The following is an 18,379-nucleotide window of genomic DNA, read 5'->3' as shown; positions in this document are numbered from 1 at the left end:
TCGTGATGGGATATCGCGAGATCAGTGCGCCAGTAGAGAGTGTGGAGATTGCCAGGTTGGGGGTAGAAGGAGCGTGGTATAGGTGGCAGGACTATGATACTAGGAGAGGGAGGGATCAAACGAGAGGACAGGACATGAGCCCCTAGAGAAGCAGAACGAGCTGCAGATATGACGGAAGCAGAGGAAAGCAGACGGAACTGAAACGACTTGTCAACGTTGAGTTGAGTCGTGGAGAGGAAAAGTGGCAAGCGTTAGTTGCCGCAGATGAATGCTCCCTAATCATGGTAGCGTACAGGGGGAGCTGTTCCCAGGTTCCGTCGTGTGTGATGCGAGGACGCAGGGGCTGCACGAAGGCCCCTTTACGGTCATTTTCAGAAGAAAGTTGGGAGGGATGCGATGGCGCCGCACGCTAGCGCTCGCCTGGCCAAAGTTGGTGTGTTTGACCTGGCTAGCCGGTGAAGTGTCGGCACAACGTCTTTTGACAGTGCTCGCAAGCTACATAATAGACTCGACGCCAGCTGCGGCGAAGGTGTGTTGCCCGGACGCAGCGGAACCTCATCAGGCTCCGACTACGATGAAGATTGTCGACATGCAGCCACGATGTTTCAGCGGCAGCCTTGGGCCACTCTACCCAAGGCCGTCGCTGAAGCTTGCTGGCGTGTTGGCCCAACGTGGAGATTTGATTGCACCGCGTCGTGACTGGAGTCGAGGCCTGCACGATCTACGACACGTCGGCTTGAATGATCGCCGACAGTCAATACTCGGAGATATTGGATGGGGTTCGCAAGCTCGATATTCCTTATTGCGGAACCCATGGCCCCTTCCCGCCAAACATGCATCTCAGAACATGTGGTGAGGGCGCGAAAAAGCAGAGTGTGGCACTGCGGCAGAAGTACCCGGGGAGTGCTTTATGTAGAGCGACACAACTCGGGGCGTTTTGCATAGTGGTGATGTCGTCTCAGGTGTGACGCAGACGGCGAGGTGCATGCACCTATCGATTATAGAGCGAACAAGTCCATCAGCTGCACAAGGGTGGCATGCACAGAGGGAATAGTGCGAATCTTATTGCGGCGCAAGATTTCGCAGGGCTGGAGCGAGGAAACAAGAAGGAAAAGGAAATGAGGCTGACCTGGGGAGGATGCGGCGCGGGCGCAGGTACCTTGCAGTAGCGCTGGCCGTGCTCAGGGCAGCCCAGCTGTCACGCTTAGCCCCGCTCACCCCACCAACCTCATCGAACTGGTGCTCAGCACGAGGTCACGCGTCTCTGGTGACTTCATCCTATGCCTGCGCCTCATCCTTAGGGACGGCACATCACACCACCACCCAAGCGGTCCTAAGTACCATGGCGCCCGATCTGAACACCTTGCCCGCGTCTCCCCATGTATCTCCCTCACCCCGCAACCAGTCACCCACAAACTCACGCACCATGGCTACTTCACCGCACTCTCTTGCTGCCACTGCCGCTATGAATGCAGGTATTCACAACGAAGAGACGCGCCGACCTTCTTCTGGTAGCATGCGCAGGGATGTCGAGCGTGCGCGTCGCCGGTCAAGCATTCGCATGAACCTCAACTTGAACGACCCAGCTATCCCGGCACCTGGAGAAATGCAGCAGAGCCCATCCTCCCGTAGCAGGGGTCCATGGCCGCATAGCCCGCACCATGAGCGTGCGCCTAGTTTGGGAGAGCTGCACCAAGAGCTGGAGTATGAGCAGGAAGGACAGGTGGTGAGTCTTACTACGCGGTGATTGTAGACAGAGCGGTGCAATCGACATCTTTGGCTGCTTCTCTATCTAGCAATCATATCTGTACTGACATATACAGAACCGACTACTCAACATGATTCGTTCTCAGCAAGCCCAGATCAATACTCTCCAAGCAAACCAGCAGCAGCCCTCTGCTTCCGCCGTCGACGACAGCACCCCAACCTCGGAGCGTTCCATGTCTATACCTCCCTCCCTCACACAGTCCACACACATCTCTCCACCTATCGTCTCACCCTTGCCATCCGCTACTCACCCTCGATCTCGCTCTCCATTCGGCTTGGGTACCATCAGTCGCCAGTCATCATTTGCCGACCGCTCACGACACAGCAGCCATGCCGGATCCCCAGCTCTGCGTCCTATATCAGGCCAAGCAGGACCCTACGACCCCCATGACATGCTTCCCAGCCCAGCAACTTCGAGAGATGAGAGTGCTTTCTACCAGGCCGAAACTCAGAACCTAACCCGGGAGAATCAGATGCTGAAGCTAAGGATAAGAGAGCTTGGTATGTCGTCACCCGGTTACAACATTCGATAACAGTGCTAACGCAGCAATCTTAGAGCGCCAACTAGCAGACCAAAATCCCACCAGCCAAGTCACCCACTCCCCCACCGTCCACTCCGGCCTCGCTCCTGCCTCGACTCGCGAAAGTACAGATCAGGATAGCGAGGGCGGTCAGCCACCTGCATCGGCGGAGTAGGAATTTTCGCTAGACTGTGTTCCACGGGCGTTTGGTTCGGGCGCCTCTCACGACATTGACGAATGCTGGCGCAGGAAAAAATAAGTCATACTGCATGGTTACATGGCGTTCAGGGATAGTCATCCAGTACGAGAAAACGAGTCCTTTAACCAGCAAATTCGCTGGATGTAGTCAGAATCGAGGTTCATTACCTAATATCCCGACTTATTTCTTCATTTGCACGCATGAAACCGCAATATCTCACTTCCTCTTCAGCCTAGCCTCCAGGTCTACCCACGATTTGCTCCCACGATTCGAGTGCACGAAACTCACCATGCCAACATGATTCTTTTCATACCATGCGAGTGGTCCCACCCATCATCAACCCATGAATAGAACCCTCGTACGAACCCTATCCACCCACTTTACCACGCCCATCCCAGCACCAAGGCCATCCCAGCACCAAGGCCATCCCAGCATCCAGCCCCCTCCACCTCACCAGCCACGCCAGCCGTTCATCCCGTCTCCCCACCTCGACGTAAGCGAACTACCGTAATCACCCACGTGTAGAGTTTTTCGCGGGACATGAATCGACCTTGTTTGATGTACATTAAGCGTTGCCTTTACGCCCGCGCGCAATCAATCGATAGCGGGTAGAGAAGCAAAAATATGTCGACATGACATGGAACCCCGCTTCGGATTGATTGGACACGTACCCCGCGTTGTGTACGTGGCAGTGGCTTTGATGGTGACAGTGCTCTGGTAGATTTTTCTGGTTTAGTTGGCAAAACGTTGTCAGGGTGATAAAGTGTAACAGGTTGAAAAGGTGGCGAAGTAGAGGATTAGCATGGGGGACCTGTGTAAGTAGCAGGCGTATCAGACATGCAAGTGAAAAACATGTCGAGTGATCGAATTGGAGTATGTAGCAAGAAAGAGTCGCTACGCTGAAGATGTACAGTAATCATAATATCCACAGGCACCCCAGACCATATAATCCGCCTCCAAAATCTCTGCTGCGTGCATAGATGTGGATGGATGTGAACCGTTCTCGTAAACGCCAGTTACTCCGTCCCAGCTAACCCATGCAAAGTGTCAAACCGCTTCAGTCTGATGAGTACGTGTAACACGTGTCTGCCTCTTCTTCTGAGTATGTGCAGTACTCTTTATGGACGAGTCCTACTCCTCCTCTACCTCCTCCACGGTTGCGCGCGGCGCCCGTTGTGTGACGGCACCCTCTGGGGCGGCTTCTGATCCGGTGGGCTGTGGTGCGGAGTTGACGGGCTCGGAGGCGGGGGCAGCAGCGGGCGCTGGTGCAGCTTGAGCGGGGGCAGCGTCGATGGCGCCCTTCTTGGGCTTTCCACCGGCGGCCTTTGCGGCGAGTTTGGCAGCCTTCTTCTCCTTCTTTGCAGCCTTCTTCGCCTTGATGTCTTCGGGGGTCTGAACATATTAGCTTTGAGTCTACAAGCTTCAGCAACGAAAACATACCTCTTGCCATGCCCAGACAGGCCGGAACGAGTCAAAGAAACCAACATCCTCAAACAGATTAGGGTAGAGCCAGAAGCCAGGTGGTATCGCGAAGACGGTGATGATGAAGATAATGAGCCGAACAATCGCCATGGCGAAGAACAATCCGATAAGACCAAGCATGCCCATACTCAAGTACCACACGCCCTGTCGCAAGAAAAGCGGCCATAGAGGGAACAGCACTATCGCAATGACGAGAAGCAGTGCGCCAGCAGCGTACAGCTTCTGCTTCCATTGCGACCCCTCGTATAGCCAGATGTAGTAGTTGTCGTCATTCGCGTCTTGGTGCTGCTCGATCTTGACTGTCCACAGACCCTTGACGCGCTTAGGCTTGGCATGGTTGTGGCCATCGTGCGCATGGTCGTCGACCTTTGTGACTCGCAGCGCGAGGAGAGAGAGGGGTAGCAGCTTGAAGCAGTTCTCGGCGGAGGCACGGTCGATGACTTCGGGGAGGAGAGGGTTCTTTGCTCGGGCTTTTTGATATGCGGGGGACTGGAGGGCACGGATTGCTCGCTTGACTGTTGGGTGTGAGCATGACGTCTATAACTGAGGTAGATGTAATGCCTACCTTTGAACATGTCCTTCCTCTTCTCGTCATGTACGACTGTCCTAGGCTTCAAGTCCTGCGACTTCAGCCAGTTGGCGACGGCAATAGCTTCTGGCTTAGGGGGACCGGGCTGAATGGGCTGCTGCTGCTGCTGCTGCTGAGCACGCTGTTGCGCCTGCATTTGCGCCTGTTGCTGGGCCATGGCTTGCTGGCGCAATCTTCCGACGTATTCTTGAACCGTGATACCATGTTTCGCCGCCTCGGCTTCTAGTTGCATCTTGATCTGGTTTATTTGCTCTGGCGTAGGCTTTTCGCCATTGGGTCCGAGGGGAATGGGAATAGAAAATGAGCCTGGTGGTGGCCCGCCTTGAGGGGGACCCTGCTGCGGTGGGGGACCTTGCTCTTCCATGGTGAAAGGGAGACTCGTGACGTTCGGTGAGGTGAGTGCAGCGGTGCCTGTGCGGGAATCCTTTGGTGTGGAGGGCGTCCAGAGAAATATAGGCTCAGTGTCTGACCACCGTGGAACATTCGTAATGATGCCACATTGCGAATGGTAGGGCCGAGCGCGGCATGACTAAGCCACCTCCGATGGAATAAAATCTCTGCGGGCTGCAACTCTGGTTTACAACATCGCAAACACCAACTTCTACCACAATTCTTTCTCGTCGCATTCACAACTGCATGCATTCATCTGCACTCTGCCGTCTGTTACTCTCAGCCATTATCGCTATTGCATCCGCATGCAAATCTGCCAATGAGCAGCGGCTGGGCGCACAGTATACAGTCAGGGACCCATCGAACTACATCTCATACTAACCACGGCTCTTCTCTCGAGTACCTGCATTTACTCTACGCCTTTGGCTATCAGGCGCACGTCTGGCCATTGCGGCAGGGCGTTGATGCTCGCCTAGAACAGCGCCGCGTCGTGTCGCCTGGGCGCATGCAGTGCTTCCATGTGCAGGTCCCGATAAGCAAACTTGGTTATCAGAATCAAGCCAGCTCACTACGTCGCTGCCTGGACACGCTCCGAACCATGTACGCTGGCATGGTTCTGGCGGCGACACATTATGCTCGTGATATTCACTTCACCAACACTCTGGCCCTTACTTCCCTTACTGTATAGGCCTATTTTGGTGTGAAGAAGAGGAAATGACCCATTACTCACCGCGTTGTCTTGCCTTTTGGTTTGGCTCCAGTGGTCCTTTTTCGAGGTCAACATACATACACATTGAGTTCCTGCTCATGGATCGTGCGCTGTCGAATACACAGCTTCCGCTCCGTCCGGTGCCGCTTTCTTGGTACGCTATGCGGATCGACATGCGCCTGGCACATGAAACATGGCATCAGTGATGGGTTACTATAATCGTGGTTCGACATGTGAAGACAGATATGCAGTCGTCTCAGTCAGACAAGCAGCTGCAGCCGTATGCGGCGGTAGTCTCGCCTAAATACAAAGGGCGTTTCGGGCGCCTCCATCCTCCATGATCAGAGCTCCAGCAAGAGGGCCGGCCTGTCTAGGTGACAAAGAACGGGCACGGCGGGCTGTTGGACGATGGATGCATGGTGGTGGCCCAGTGGATATTGCGGCACCTGCATTGATGGACGCGCTGGTGGATTGGAAAGCTGATTGGCGCTGGAGATCGCCGTGAACGTTGGATGGGACTAGGGCCCTGGTAAGCCGCCGTCTTTGGCGGCTTGATGGCTCTGCAGCCCGCCCAGGTGGAGTTGGCGACGCGCGATGCGGAGAGCATCAGGACCGACTTTTCTTTTCATCGAGTCGGTGTAGCAGCGAGCGGTATTCGCTATTCACGTGTAGCTTCTGGCATGTACAAGGCCCGCCATGCTCCTGACACGTCTTGCGTAAAGCGCGATCATCGATCATCGATCATCACCGGAAACCCCCAGACGGCCTGTCGTGCTGCAGCAGGGATCGCTCCAAGCCACCACTCGAACGACTGAGTGCATACGGAAGTGGATAGGCCTGCCGCTGCTTTGTCTCCGCCGCACCACACCTCGTCATCTCTCGCGCCCGCCTATCCGCCGACAGTGAGAAAAAGCAGGCATCGCCGCATCTGCTGAGCGCTGACATTCTCGCCCTCCGACTCGGGCGCTGGACAGCTGCAGACACGCTGCCAGGCAGAGACGACGTGACGGACCGCTGCTGCGCCCCCGGTCGCAGCCTGTACCACGCTTATCCTGTGCCCCAAGCCCGCTGCTGTGCGCCCTCTGCGCAGACGACTCCCGTTCCGCGACACGACGCCCGACCGCGTCCCACGAACGCGCAAACTATCCGCCCGTGAGTGCGCAGCCACATAGCCGGCTCTGGTGCATGCGAGTGGGTACATTCCAGACAGACACGTCTAGGGACCCGCCCTTACATCTACAACACCGGACACAGCTCCTCGCCGCATATCCTCATCCATCGCGCGCTGACGCCTGAGGCCACCGCCACACTCCGCTCCCATCCAACCCCGCGAGACACCCGTCATTACCGGCGCCGTAAATAGACGCCTAGTTGCTACCGACAGCATCTGCGACCACCTGTTCTCACACTACTACCGGGGTCTCTGCTGGTGACGTGCCAGTACGGGGACGCCCGGTGCTGAGGAATCCTAGCCGCTCCCCAAAAGACATGTCAGTCGTAGCAGACAGGCGACGATTTCGCGAAGGCATCGGCACCAGTCCCTCCTGGTGAGGCTGTGTCGTTACCCTGGACCTCTGAACACCACACGCACGACTTGTCTGATACGCTGGCTACGCCCCAGAGTCCCTCGAGCGGCTCTCCCACCATGACTATGGTTCGGCAGTACCCCCCGCAGCCGCCGTCGCAGCTTCCCTCCTCCGTGGCCTACAACAACATCGCTCCTGCTCCCGCCCACGTCCCGTTCCTCCGCAATGCCACCAACCTCGAAGGACACAGTCTCGCCCAGCAAGCGAGGCCGCAGCAGTACGCCCACCCGCTATCTCGACACAACTCCTACGGCTCCCAGCCCTCCGAGTCTGGCCGGACTCCCAAACCCGCAGAACACATGCTTCGTCGCAAGACGCCCAACGGAATTCTGGCAGCTGCGTATGACGGCACATCTGTCGAAAAGAACGGAGAGCCGCATGCGACCAAACACATCCTGCTTCCCGTGACAGCTGAATCAAAACCACCATACGGTGTCAAGCAGGATCTGCCTCTTCGTTCACCAGGTGTCAACAGTGGCCTCGGTCACGGTCAACAGAATACGCCAGAATGGAGTCCCAGTCGCTACTTCGAGACCGGGTCGGGTCTTACAGGCCAGCACCTACCCCAGATTGATTCAATGCTCAATCAAATACCCACATTACAACCTCTTCTACCATATCAAATGTATGGCCATCCCTTCTGCGGGCCTATGGGTCCGCCCTTTCAGGCGCCGTTGAACCCGACTGTTTCCAACGACCAAGGACCATTCGGACCCTATTGGCACGACGGCACTTACATCCCATACCGGCCTGCTGCTATGCGGGATCCCCGTTTCCTACATCATCCGAGTCACAACTGGAGTCACCCGCACAGTAACGCCTTTATCAGTCACCCTTACAATGTTGTGCCTAACTATGCTCATTACCCGCAAAATCCCGTCCACCTAGATTATACCCAAGGCGCCTACAATCATCCAGCGAGGCCGTCAATAGACTTATCCCCTTATGCACAGCCTCAAAACCATGTCGCGTTAGACTATCAGAATCAACCGCTACCTCCACCTCTCACACAGCGTCCTCAAGATTACATGCACTCTGGTCAGACGACGCCAGTCGCGGAGTACACCCCCACCATGCCGACCGACGAGTACGGGCCAGAGTCACCCAACGGGCAAAGTCGGGAAAAGGTGTTTGCTTGGGCTCACGCCGTATATGTGGACCTACTCAAGTACCTTCAATCAACGCGTAAAGTAAATTCGCAAAATGCCCATGGCCGTACACACCACAGACCACACATTTATCCTAAGCCGCCACGGCAACCTGGACTCAGTCTGTCGAGTTCCTCCACTAACAGCGTTCCATCTCTGGAGCGACGTGTCTCATATCCTATTCCTACTCAGTATGCCTCTCACTCAAGGGCAGATTTCGGATCTAGGAGACCTGCAATGTCACACTCACGCTCCCTGTCCGCGTGGTCCGTAGGCAGTACGGATGCAAATGGCCAATCATGGCAAGGCGTGCCCCCGCAACACTCTATGCTACCCCCAGTGCCAGGCATGGAGCCACCACGTACCTTGCGGCGGACCTCCGGCTCAGTAGCCAGCGCCCATCAGAATCTCCGTCAGGGCCTGCCTCCGAGTATGACCGCTGCCTCAGCGCTCGAAGCGATCACGAAGCATTGCGAAGAGAGCAAATGGAGCTGGATAGATGGCATACTCTTAGGCGGTTGCCTCGCATATGCGCTAGGTGACTATCAAAAGGCTCAGGACTGGTACAAACACATTCTTACCTTGGACAAAGAGTGAGCATCCCACTTTCTATCCCCGAGTCATACTAACGCACACTAGTCATGTTGAAGCTATCTCGAACCTTGCAGCTACAATGCTTGCTCTTCAGCAGAAGCGTGAAGCCGAAAACTATTGGAGACGCGCAGTGAAACTTCGACCCAGTTACTTCGAAGCTGTCGAGCACCTAATTGGCTTACTCTGCAGTGATCACAAAGGCCGTGAAGCTGTTCAGGTCATCGAAGAAGTTGAACGCCATTTGAGATTTGCCAAGAGGGCCGATGCCCTTCGGAGCCTCGAAGTTGAAAGCGAACGTTCTGCCTCTGAAATAAGCGAGTCAAGTCTGTCGGAGGCATCTGATCGGCCCGTGTTTGAGTTTGAGGGAGAGGATGAAGCCGTCTTCAAGGATCTAGACGAGCTCCCTGGCTCGGACCAACCAGGCTTTGGTTCAAGCGGATATGCCATTGCTGGTTGCGACAACGGTCGCGTTCTAGCTCTGGTGCATGCCAAGGGTAACATGCTATACGCACTCGGCGACAATGCTGGTGCCGCCAGGGCTTTTGAGAACGCGGTCCTGATCGCATCTGGACCTCATCCTAATGGCATTGATGGCCTCATCAGGCGCATTCTTGGCGTCGTTGGATACAGTGTAGCGGAGCGCTCTCCAGGAGGTCGTCGTATGCCCCCATCGTCTGATCCTATACTGTTACCTCCGGATGCAGCGACCAGAACGGCTTTGCTCTGCTTCGCGCCGCACGGCCAACTTCCGGGCCTCAAATACGTTCCTAGCGAAGGTCTCTCTAGGAAGGCGGCTATCTCGACTACAAGCAACTCTCTGCTGTCGTTAGCAAAGATTTTCCAGGACGGCATGGCAACCAATTCACCCAAGAGTACCGTTTACCAAAGTAACTATGGTGTCCGAGAGATCTTGGCTCTATACTACCTGTCGCTTTCCCTGCAGCCCAGCCCATCGACAGCCAACAACGTAGGCATTCTCCTCGCTAGTGTACAGCAATCCGCCCCTTCCAAAGCCAATGCAATGTCGCATGCGTTTGCCAATCCCCATATCCCTGGGCTGATGCCCGGTAGTGGAGTAGCCCTTGCGCTTGCGTACTACCATTACGGACTTCAACTCGATTCATCCCATGCGCATCTCTATACAAACCTTGGGAGCCTCTTGAAAGATATTGGCCAACTAGACTCTGCTATAGACATGTACACACGGGCAGTCAAGTGTGATCCGAACTTTGACATTGCTCTCGCCAACCTCGCCAACGCCGTCAAAGACAAAGGTCGGATAGCCGATGCCATTTACTACTACAGAAAAGCAGTAAAGTCTAGTCCGGACTTTGCCGAAGCTGTATGTGGGCTTGCTAATGCCCTTAACTCTGTTTGCAACTGGGCTGGCAGAGGTGGTATTGCCGAACATGGCGGATCAAGAGATCGCTGGCATGTCAACGATAGTGGCATGCTTCTAGACGCCAATATACCTGGTGCGTCGAGCGCAGGTTGGATCCACAAAGTCGTGAAACTGGTCGAGAAACAGCTTGCCGATGGTGAGGACTGGGGTCGAGGCATGATGAATGAACAATTCATACAAGATGTCATCCGTCCCCTGGCTCTCACGGGGAGCGCGCAAAGTGTGAAAGAGAAGGAAAACAGCATGGTGTCAGTGTTGCAGCGATGGAAGGGTCAGAAGTGGGAGGGTGCTCGCATCGTACGACTTGTTGAGCGTGCTATACGATGGATAACTTGGCAATGGTACCAGGATCGCTACGTCACTGGAACACAGCGACCGCCGACCTCGTACAAGAGACCTCAATTGCCAGCAGCTTTGACGGTACCTGCGGCGCCCACTGTCCTACCATTCCATACATTCACCTGCCCCATGTCGGCTAAACAGATACGTCTTATCTCGCAACGCAATGGCCTCCGCATCTCGACCTCGACGTTAAGAGTCCCTTGGTTACCTGCGACTGTCTACCAGCCTCCTGCGCCACCGAAACCATACTTGAAGGTCGGCTACGTATCATCGGATTTTAACAACCACCCATTGGCGCATTTGATGCAGTCGGTCTTCGGGTTCCATAATCCAGGCAGAGTCAGGGCATACTGTTATGCCACCACAGCGAGTGACGGATCAGAGCACCGCAAGCAGATTGAGAGGGAATCACCCGTCTTTTTTGATGCTAGCAGCTGGTCAGCGGAACGGCTTGTTCACCAGATAATACAAGATGGCATCCATGTCCTTGTGAACTTGAACGGCTACACCAGAGGTGCGCGTAACGAAGTGTTCGCTGCCCGTCCCGCCCCTATCCAGATGGCTTTTATGGGTTTCGCCGGCACTCTTGGCGCCGAGTGGTGCGACTACCTTCTCGCCGACGACACTGCCGTTCCTCCAGATACACTCCGACAATGGCGTCGTAACATTGACCTGGAAGACGCTCTTGTAGACGACAACAGCGGTGGTTCGGACGAAGAATGGATCTACGGAGAGAATATTGTCTTCTGCCGGGACACTTTCTTCTGCTGTGACCACCGGCAAAGTGCTCCCGATTCGCAAGGACGACAGCCAAATTGGGAAGAAGAGCAACAGCGGAGGTGGGCCATGCGTAAAGAGATCTTTCCGAACCTCTCGGATAATGCGATCATCCTTGCAAACTTCAACCAGCTGTACAAAGTAAGTTCAATTGTGCCTCTTCCATGTGTTTGATCGTGTACTAACGCTATCATCAGATCGAACCCACGACGTTCCGTACCTGGTTACGTATCCTTGAAAAGGTCCCTAACGCCGTTCTCTGGCTATTACGCTTCCCCGATCTCGGCGAGACCAACCTCAAACAGACAGCTCTTGCCTGGGCAGGTGCAGATGTAGCAAGTCGCATCATGTTTACCGATGTTGCACAAAAGCATCAGCACATCTCTAGGGCTCGTGTTTGTGATCTATTCCTCGATACACCGGAGTGCAATGCACACACAACCGCCGCCGACGTTCTTTGGTCCGGAACACCACTACTGACGTTGCCTCGCTACAAGTACAAGATGTGCTCCCGTATGGCAGCTTCGATTCTCAAGGGCGCGTTACCCAAGACACCAGCAGGTGCCCAAGCCGCGAAAGAGCTCATTGCTGGCAACGACGATGAGTACGAAGCCATGGCCGTACGCCTCGCACGCAACTGCACATACAACAGTTACCGAGCGCAAGGCCGTTTGAGTGAGCTTCGTCGCATGCTTTACGAATCACGATGGTCAAGCCCGCTTTTCGACACCAGACGCTGGGTCAGAGACTTGGAAGATGCTTATGAGATAGCATGGAAGAAATGGGAGAAGGGAGAAGGTGGCGACATTTGGCTGAAATATGAACCACCTCCGCGCGCTTAGCGATCGACTTTTACCATTCATTTAGACCGCTGGCATAGCTTTGTTTGTTTGCGGCGAGCATTACACATATCTGGGTTAGACTCTGTGGGCATATGCCAAGGGACCCTTGGATTTAGCGAGCATGTACGTTCGTTGTTGTTGTTCTTCTTCTTTGTTCCTATACCCCATATTGATTTGGATTGGATGTTTATGGATTTTTAACTAGCTTATGTGGCAACCTTCATCATATGCGCGCGAAGTAGATAGCTTCTGTCGCTTTCTGGAACAGCATTTTCTTGGGCGTTGGATGACTTGCATGGCACCGTGACGGAGCCGAATACTATCCACCAGTTGTCTCTGTCCTCTCCACTCGCACTGAATCTGAACGTGTTCTGGTCTTATATTTTACCCAGCACCTTCTGTCTTACATCACAGGTGTTTCTTCCGCCTGGCAACGGAATCAGCACCACTATAAGTGCAATAGATTCCACTGTGTACATATACAAAACGGGTGCCATCTAGTTATCTAAGTTCCAAGCACACGACCTCGAGTGCAGGCTGACAATTCATGAATGTTTGTGATGTTCTGCTCAGGAGATGAAGCAGTAAGCTCGATCGTAGCACTAGCAAAGCTTAGCGCGATCGCATCTCCACAAATCCCTCCCCTTACACACTGCACACAACCCAGCGCATTCCAACCAGCAACATCATTCCGCCATTGGACCATCAAACCTCTGAACATTATCCGCACACATATTCAACGCGCCATGGCCCCGCGCAAAAAGGCTACCACAGCCGCCAAACCCAGTAGCAAACCCAGCAAATCCATCATCGCACCTCCCGCAACACCTCTAACGCCAGCACTACCACCTGCACGCGCACACGATGCGTCGTATCACTACCCGCTTCTTCTGAGTGATCGATCGGGTTGCGACGCGTTATTGCGTTGGTTCAATGGCGTTGCGGAGACGCGTAGTATGCCGTGGAGGAAAAAATGGGTTGATCCGGAAGAGTACGAAGATGAGGAGGAGCTAGGACGCGTTTTGTCGAAGAGGGCGTATGAGGTTTGGGTTTCGGAAGTTAGTAAGTATATCCTTTTCTTTGTGGTGGACATTTTGTGATGGGGCGCGAAAACGCGGTGTCACGTGCTGTGTTCGAAATCGCGTCATGTCCTGGAAGCTGGAGAAGACGATGGCTGACGATTGCACAGTGCTTCAACAGACTCGCGTGTCGACAGTAATACCCTACTTCAACAACTGGATCGAAAAGTGGCCCACGGTTCAAGACCTTGCCGAAGCCAACCATGACGATGTTCTTTCCGTGTGGAAGGGTTTGGGTTACTACTCACGTGCAACACGTCTTCACGAAGGTGCAAAAGCTATGATTGCCAAATCTGCTGGTGCTTCATGTGCCCTCCCCAGTGGTGCTATGGAACTACAGAAATTTCCGGGCATTGGAAGATATACTGCAGGCGCGGTGTCTAGTATCGCATTCGGTGAAGCAGAGCCCGTCCTCGACGGGAACGTGGCGCGCGTGCTCAGTCGACAGCTGGGTTTGTACATGGACGTTAAGGACAAGAAGGCCACAGATGTTCTTTGGGATATGGCTGATCGACTAATCAAACACGCTTCTAACTTTCCAGAAATACAGACAAGTGAGGTGCCCGGGCTGTGGAATCAAGCGCTTATGGAACTCGGATCCACTTTGTGTACGCCGCGACCCAGGTGTGACGAGTGTCCTATTCAGTCGACATGCAGGGCCTATGGTGAAGGAAAGGCGTTATCTGACAAGCGCCAGTCGGCGGTTGTAGTGCCTGATATTGAGGATGCATGCTCTCTCTGTGCGTCGTTGGATACCGAAGACTTGGTTGCAGTTTCCGAGGACGCAACGAACGATGAGCCGCCACGAGCGAACAAAAAGAGAAAAGCCGCTACAAAACAAACAAACACTATCTCGCAGTACTTTTCCGTTGGAACGCCCAAGTCAAACGTAGAAACGGAAGACGACGAGGAGGATCTTGATAGCCCACCTGTCGAGGACTCCAAGAAGCGGAAGCTCCCGGCGCCTACTGGAGAGTCGAAATCTATATCCACGTACTGCTCACTATTCCCGAAGAAAGTGGCCAAGAAGAAGGCAGCCGAAGAAGACTGTGTGGTATGCATGGTAGAGTTGCGCTCGAAAAACGGCAGCAGTAAATGGCTGATTGAACAAAGGCCTGCCAAAGGTAAGCTCTGCACTACGATGCTAAGACACCGCTGACGATTGCGTGAAGGTCTCCTCGCATCACTCTGGTACGTTATAAACGCATGCTATCATCGCGCCGCTACTAGATGGCGCTCGGGTACTGCCCAACGTGCATTGCCGTGCAGCATCATATCATGTCTCATGATAGGCCCATTGCTCGGCTCTTCTTATCTAGTACAGGGGCGTACGCTGACTGTGGCACAGGCAATTCCCGCAGAACACGCTGACTGCATCACAAAAGACGCCTCAGCAACGCAAAACGTCAGCGCAGCAATACATTTCTGATCTCGATGCCGGCGCCGCTGACATGAGCAAAGCGCGTTGTGTTGCCAGTTTTCCGCCATTGGTCCATGTCTTTAGCCATTTGAGGCTTACCATGCATACCTATCAGTACAGGATCGACGCCGATAAGACCGGAGATATCGAGCTTACATGCAAGGGCCCGCCCACCCGCAAGTGGGTAGACAGCAAAGCCATGGACAATGAGACCTTGTCTACGGGAATGCGCAAGTGCTGGGACCTTGTTGCCGAAAGCCTTTAACAATGTCGTCGTGAGGTTCTCGCGATGGGTGAGTTGTGATGGGTTCCACGTGCGTGGTACCCCACGTCCCGTTATCTTCCGCCAAGCGATACACATGGCTGGCTTCCGCTTTCCGCCTCCTTGGCCATCTCCACTCCTCCTTAGTGTCCTGGGGAAGTGGAACGATAAGGAACTTTGGGTGTCTCTCACTATACCGATCACGGACAATAATTCCTTCCCATGGCTATGGTTCTGCTAGCGGGTTCTTGGTTGGCTGGAAAGGACGCGTTGCATATCATGTTATCCTGGGAACGAGATGGTGCGCTCGTGCGACCGAGACGTGCGTAGGAAATAGATCGCTAGATATAAACGTGGTAGATCCCCGAGGATTCGGTACTGTGAATTGCTCCGAGTGTACGACTTTTGGTGCTTTACCGTACAACATATAGTCAACATGGCGGCTATTCCAGCCCCGACACCCATCACAGAATGGCCGGACTACGCTATCGATCCCAATGGAGGAGACGTCATGACGACTGATCTCAATGCGCTCTACGACAAAGGCGATCTGTGTTGGATGCTAGTCAGCACAGTACTATGTTGGTATGTATCAGTTTCATACATGTTGGAATCGAAATATACTGATGGTAAATAGGCAAATCACACCCGCCATCGGCTTCCTCTACGCAGGCATGCATCGCCGAAAAGCAGCACTCACCATGATCTTCCAATCTCTCTTCTGCGCCTGCGCAGTTGGCATCCAATTCTGGGTCTACGGTTACTCTCTCTACCAGTCGCATACAACCAACCCTTTCCTGGGAGATCTGTCAAAAGCGGGTCTACACAACACACTCGCTTCACCGTCGCTCGCGAACGCCGATATTCCTGATATACTCTATGCTGCATTCGGGTTCACTTTCGTTACCTGCACCGCGATGATCTTGGCAGGAGCAATGCTTGAGCGAGGACGCTTGTTTCCATCGATGCTCTTCCTGCTCTGCTGGACCACGTTTGTATACTACGTGCTAGCACATGCGGAGTGGAACCCTAGTGGCTGGCTCTACAAGCTTGGTGTTCTCGACTTCGCCGGCTCGGGTCCTGTGCACATCGCGTCTGGTTTCTCTGCTCTGGCTTGGGCTGTTATGCTCGGCCCACGCGTTGATCCGCATAAAGAGTCGCATCACCCTAGGATACCGCACTTCAAGCCTCACTCTCCGTTTCTTGTTGGACTCGGCACGATATTGATCTGGTTTGGATGGTTTGCGTTCAACGGTGGGTGAACGCTGTATGTCGAAGTGTTAAAGTAGTGTACTGACAGTGTGTAGGCGCTTCAACTGCCAACCTCTCCCTTCGCTCTATATACATCGTCTGCAACACCAACCTCGCAGGCTCTGGCGGCGGGATAGCCTGGGTCCTTCTGGAGTACATGTTCACTCGCAGGTTCTCTATCATCGGCTTCTGTTCTGGAATTATCTCCGGTCTCGTCGGCATCACACCAGCTTGTGGATTTGTGCCTGTGCAGACCGCAGCCCTGATCGGAGCACTCACCTCCTGTGCATCCTTCTTCACAGTCCGCTACAAATACCTCCTCCGCATCGATGAAGGCCTCGACATCTTTGCCATACACGGCGTTGGCGGTTACGTCGGAGACATCATGACCGGCTTCTTCGCAGCACCTTACGTACCTGCCATGGATGGCGTAAGCAACACCTACGAAGGCGGATGGTGGGCAAGGAATTGGAAGCAGATGGGTTACCAGCTGGCTGCTGCGACTACATGCGCGGCGTGGTCATTCGTCGTCTCGATCATCTTGCTTTTCATCATTGACAGGATTCCGGGTTGCCATATTCGCGCGACTGAGGATGATGAGCTGAGGGGATTGGACTACAAGTATTTCAGTGATGCAGATGGGGATATGGAGGTTCTGACTGGCTATGGTCCTGCGACTCCGGGTCGAGCGGCGTCGCAGGTTGCGAGCGGGTCTGAGAGTCATCAGGATGTGCCTGTTGTAACGGAGAAACGGGATTGAAGGGTGCGCGCCTGACAGAGCTGTTCTGGATCGCCCGGGTGGTTGATAGCGCGATGATGATTTCCCATGCTTCCATGGTCTGCCAATTGTACTTTCATGACCGAGAGCAGCTCTGTAAATTTGTTTTCTTTTCTTTGTGTATTATCCGTCTCTTGTTCGTCAGCTTTTTGCTTCATGTTCTGCAATCGAGATACCAACATTCATCCGCTTACCGTCTCACTCTTTTATACCCGTTCCAAACCCAATTCGGGTATCGTCATCTCGCTTCTTGTCTGTCTAACCCTCTGTTGGCAGACGTTTATTGTGTGGCTGCATCTATGCCGCGGCATAATACAACAAGCCCCAATACATCCAACGCGCTTTCCCCTCGTGTGCTGCTGCGTCCTTGACCCCATGAGCAATCTTTTGCCCAGCCCATGTTCAACGTTCAGCACGCATCCAAGATGAAGTCCATTGCTGCACTTGCCGCCTATTTCCTTGTCGCAGTGACCACTGCCGCACCCGATCCACTTATTACCCCACGCGCTGAGCTTGCACCCCGGCAAACATCATCCGAGAGTGATCCGGCGCTGGTTGGTTGGATCGACGCGACGGATGGACAATGTAAGCTTCGCCTTGCCCTCCAGCATGCCCACTACACCTCTCTATTCAGCAACCAAAACAACTGAACTTATGAGAACATAGTTTCCGATCTCCGCTCCTGCGACTACCCAGCTACCTTCTCCACCTCCGGTACTTTCGCACAATGCTGCGCACCCGATTCCGACTGCACCTTCTGGTCATCATGTAGCTCTGCAGCGCTGTTAGCTGGATCCACCAGTCTGTTCTGCGATCAGGGATATTGTAACACGGCGGTTGTGGTGCCAACTGTGGGTGCGAGTAAGGGTGTGGACTTCCTTGGATGCTGGGCGACGAGTTTGGGGACGGGGGCATTTACCGTGGTGAGAGATATTGGGGATGGTATGTTTCGTATGAGATGATGGTATGCGGGTCATATGCTGATGTGTTGTTAGCTGATGTTGCACCGGCTTCTTCGACTGAAACTGGTGATGAGGGTACTACAGGTAGTTCCCCTACTTCTACTGCCGCGGACGCATCTGCGTCTGAAACGTCGAGCAGTGCGACAGAGTCTTCTACTGACGCCGATGTGACGACGGGCTCAGCTGCTGCCGAGACTTTGGAGCCATTGACTGGCGTAGTCGGCTTGGTCGCGTTGTTGTTTGGCGTGTTGTGATGCGGACTGAAGATACAAGACTGTG

The 18,379-nt window shown here is 54.1% G+C and overlaps 6 protein-coding genes across 6 annotated transcripts; 5 read left to right on the top strand and 1 right to left on the bottom strand.

Moving 5' to 3' along the window:
* The first annotated feature begins 1,131 nt into the window (after positions 1-1,131).
* On the top strand, positions 1,132-2,665 carry BKA58DRAFT_387027 (uncharacterized protein). Its single transcript, XM_046170521.1, has 3 exons — positions 1,132-1,726; positions 1,824-2,268; positions 2,324-2,665. The coding sequence occupies exons 1-3, from the start codon at positions 1,139-1,141 to the stop codon at positions 2,461-2,463; spliced, it is 1,173 nt and encodes a 390-aa protein (XP_046024407.1). The 5' UTR covers positions 1,132-1,138; the 3' UTR covers positions 2,464-2,665.
* A 538-nt stretch (positions 2,666-3,203) lies between these two features.
* On the bottom strand, positions 3,204-5,028 carry BKA58DRAFT_196104 (translocation protein SEC62). The gene is made up of 3 exons (XM_046165719.1): positions 4,535-5,028; positions 3,928-4,484; positions 3,204-3,879 (listed from the first exon to the last, which is right to left on the bottom strand). The coding sequence occupies exons 1-3, from the start codon at positions 4,920-4,922 to the stop codon at positions 3,619-3,621; spliced, it is 1,206 nt and encodes a 401-aa protein (XP_046024406.1). The 5' UTR covers positions 4,923-5,028; the 3' UTR covers positions 3,204-3,618.
* A 2,052-nt stretch (positions 5,029-7,080) lies between these two features.
* BKA58DRAFT_196082 (glycosyl transferase family 41-domain-containing protein) lies at positions 7,081-12,357 on the top strand. Its single transcript, XM_046165718.1, has 3 exons — positions 7,081-8,984; positions 9,031-11,647; positions 11,704-12,357. Exons 1-3 carry the CDS (start codon positions 7,303-7,305, stop codon positions 12,346-12,348), a joined length of 4,944 nt encoding a protein of 1,647 aa, XP_046024405.1. The 5' UTR covers positions 7,081-7,302; the 3' UTR covers positions 12,349-12,357.
* Positions 12,358-12,970: 613 nt separating this feature from the next.
* BKA58DRAFT_196019 (DNA glycosylase) lies at positions 12,971-15,329 on the top strand. Its single transcript, XM_046165716.1, has 4 exons — positions 12,971-13,410; positions 13,538-14,551; positions 14,600-14,618; positions 14,776-15,329. The coding sequence occupies exons 1-4, from the start codon at positions 13,095-13,097 to the stop codon at positions 15,110-15,112; spliced, it is 1,686 nt and encodes a 561-aa protein (XP_046024404.1). The 5' UTR covers positions 12,971-13,094; the 3' UTR covers positions 15,113-15,329.
* Positions 15,239-17,328, top strand: BKA58DRAFT_196007 (ammonium transporter AmtB-like domain-containing protein). Its single transcript, XM_046165715.1, has 3 exons — positions 15,239-15,694; positions 15,747-16,363; positions 16,417-17,328. Exons 1-3 carry the CDS (start codon positions 15,546-15,548, stop codon positions 17,118-17,120), a joined length of 1,470 nt encoding a protein of 489 aa, XP_046024403.1. The 5' UTR covers positions 15,239-15,545; the 3' UTR covers positions 17,121-17,328.
* Positions 17,329-17,563: 235 nt separating this feature from the next.
* Positions 17,564-18,354, top strand: BKA58DRAFT_440950 (uncharacterized protein; the record flags this gene model as incomplete). The annotated part of the gene is made up of 3 exons (XM_046173787.1): positions 17,564-17,723; positions 17,805-18,080; positions 18,134-18,354. 3 exons carry the CDS (start codon positions 17,564-17,566, stop codon positions 18,352-18,354), a joined length of 657 nt encoding a protein of 218 aa, XP_046024402.1.
* Between the last annotated feature and the right edge of the window lie 25 nt (positions 18,355-18,379).

This window comes from Alternaria rosae (assembly GCF_020736505.1).
Source record: "Alternaria rosae strain MPI-PUGE-AT-0040 chromosome Unknown BKA58scaffold_6, whole genome shotgun sequence".
Classification (NCBI taxonomy): Eukaryota; Fungi; Ascomycota; class Dothideomycetes; order Pleosporales; family Pleosporaceae; genus Alternaria; species Alternaria rosae.
The sequence above is the reverse complement of the archived record's forward strand: the minus strand, read 5'-3'. Positions and strand labels throughout refer to the sequence as shown.

Coding starts and splice junctions, on each gene's coding strand:
- BKA58DRAFT_196007 (XM_046165715.1), top strand. CDS start 15,546: ATGGCGGCTATTCCAGCCCCGACACCCATCACAGAATGGCCGGACTAC. Junction 15,695..15,746: donor GTCAGCACAGTACTATGTTG/GTATGTATCAGT, acceptor GATGGTAAATAG/GCAAATCACACCCGCCATCG. Junction 16,364..16,416: donor TGGATGGTTTGCGTTCAACG/GTGGGTGAACGC, acceptor GACAGTGTGTAG/GCGCTTCAACTGCCAACCTC.
- BKA58DRAFT_196104 (XM_046165719.1), bottom strand. CDS start 4,922: ATGGAAGAGCAAGGTCCCCCACCGCAGCAGGGTCCCCCTCAAGGCGGG. Junction 4,485..4,534: donor GAGGAAGGACATGTTCAAAG/GTAGGCATTACA, acceptor CACACCCAACAG/TCAAGCGAGCAATCCGTGCC. Junction 3,880..3,927: donor CTGTCTGGGCATGGCAAGAG/GTATGTTTTCGT, acceptor TAATATGTTCAG/ACCCCCGAAGACATCAAGGC.
- BKA58DRAFT_196019 (XM_046165716.1), top strand. CDS start 13,095: ATGGCCCCGCGCAAAAAGGCTACCACAGCCGCCAAACCCAGTAGCAAA. Junction 13,411..13,537: donor GGTTTGGGTTTCGGAAGTTA/GTAAGTATATCC, acceptor ACGATTGCACAG/TGCTTCAACAGACTCGCGTG.
- BKA58DRAFT_387027 (XM_046170521.1), top strand. CDS start 1,139: ATGCGGCGCGGGCGCAGGTACCTTGCAGTAGCGCTGGCCGTGCTCAGG. Junction 1,727..1,823: donor ATGAGCAGGAAGGACAGGTG/GTGAGTCTTACT, acceptor TGACATATACAG/AACCGACTACTCAACATGAT. Junction 2,269..2,323: donor GCTAAGGATAAGAGAGCTTG/GTATGTCGTCAC, acceptor CAGCAATCTTAG/AGCGCCAACTAGCAGACCAA.
- BKA58DRAFT_196082 (XM_046165718.1), top strand. CDS start 7,303: ATGACTATGGTTCGGCAGTACCCCCCGCAGCCGCCGTCGCAGCTTCCC. Junction 8,985..9,030: donor ATTCTTACCTTGGACAAAGA/GTGAGCATCCCA, acceptor AACGCACACTAG/TCATGTTGAAGCTATCTCGA. Junction 11,648..11,703: donor ACTTCAACCAGCTGTACAAA/GTAAGTTCAATT, acceptor CGCTATCATCAG/ATCGAACCCACGACGTTCCG.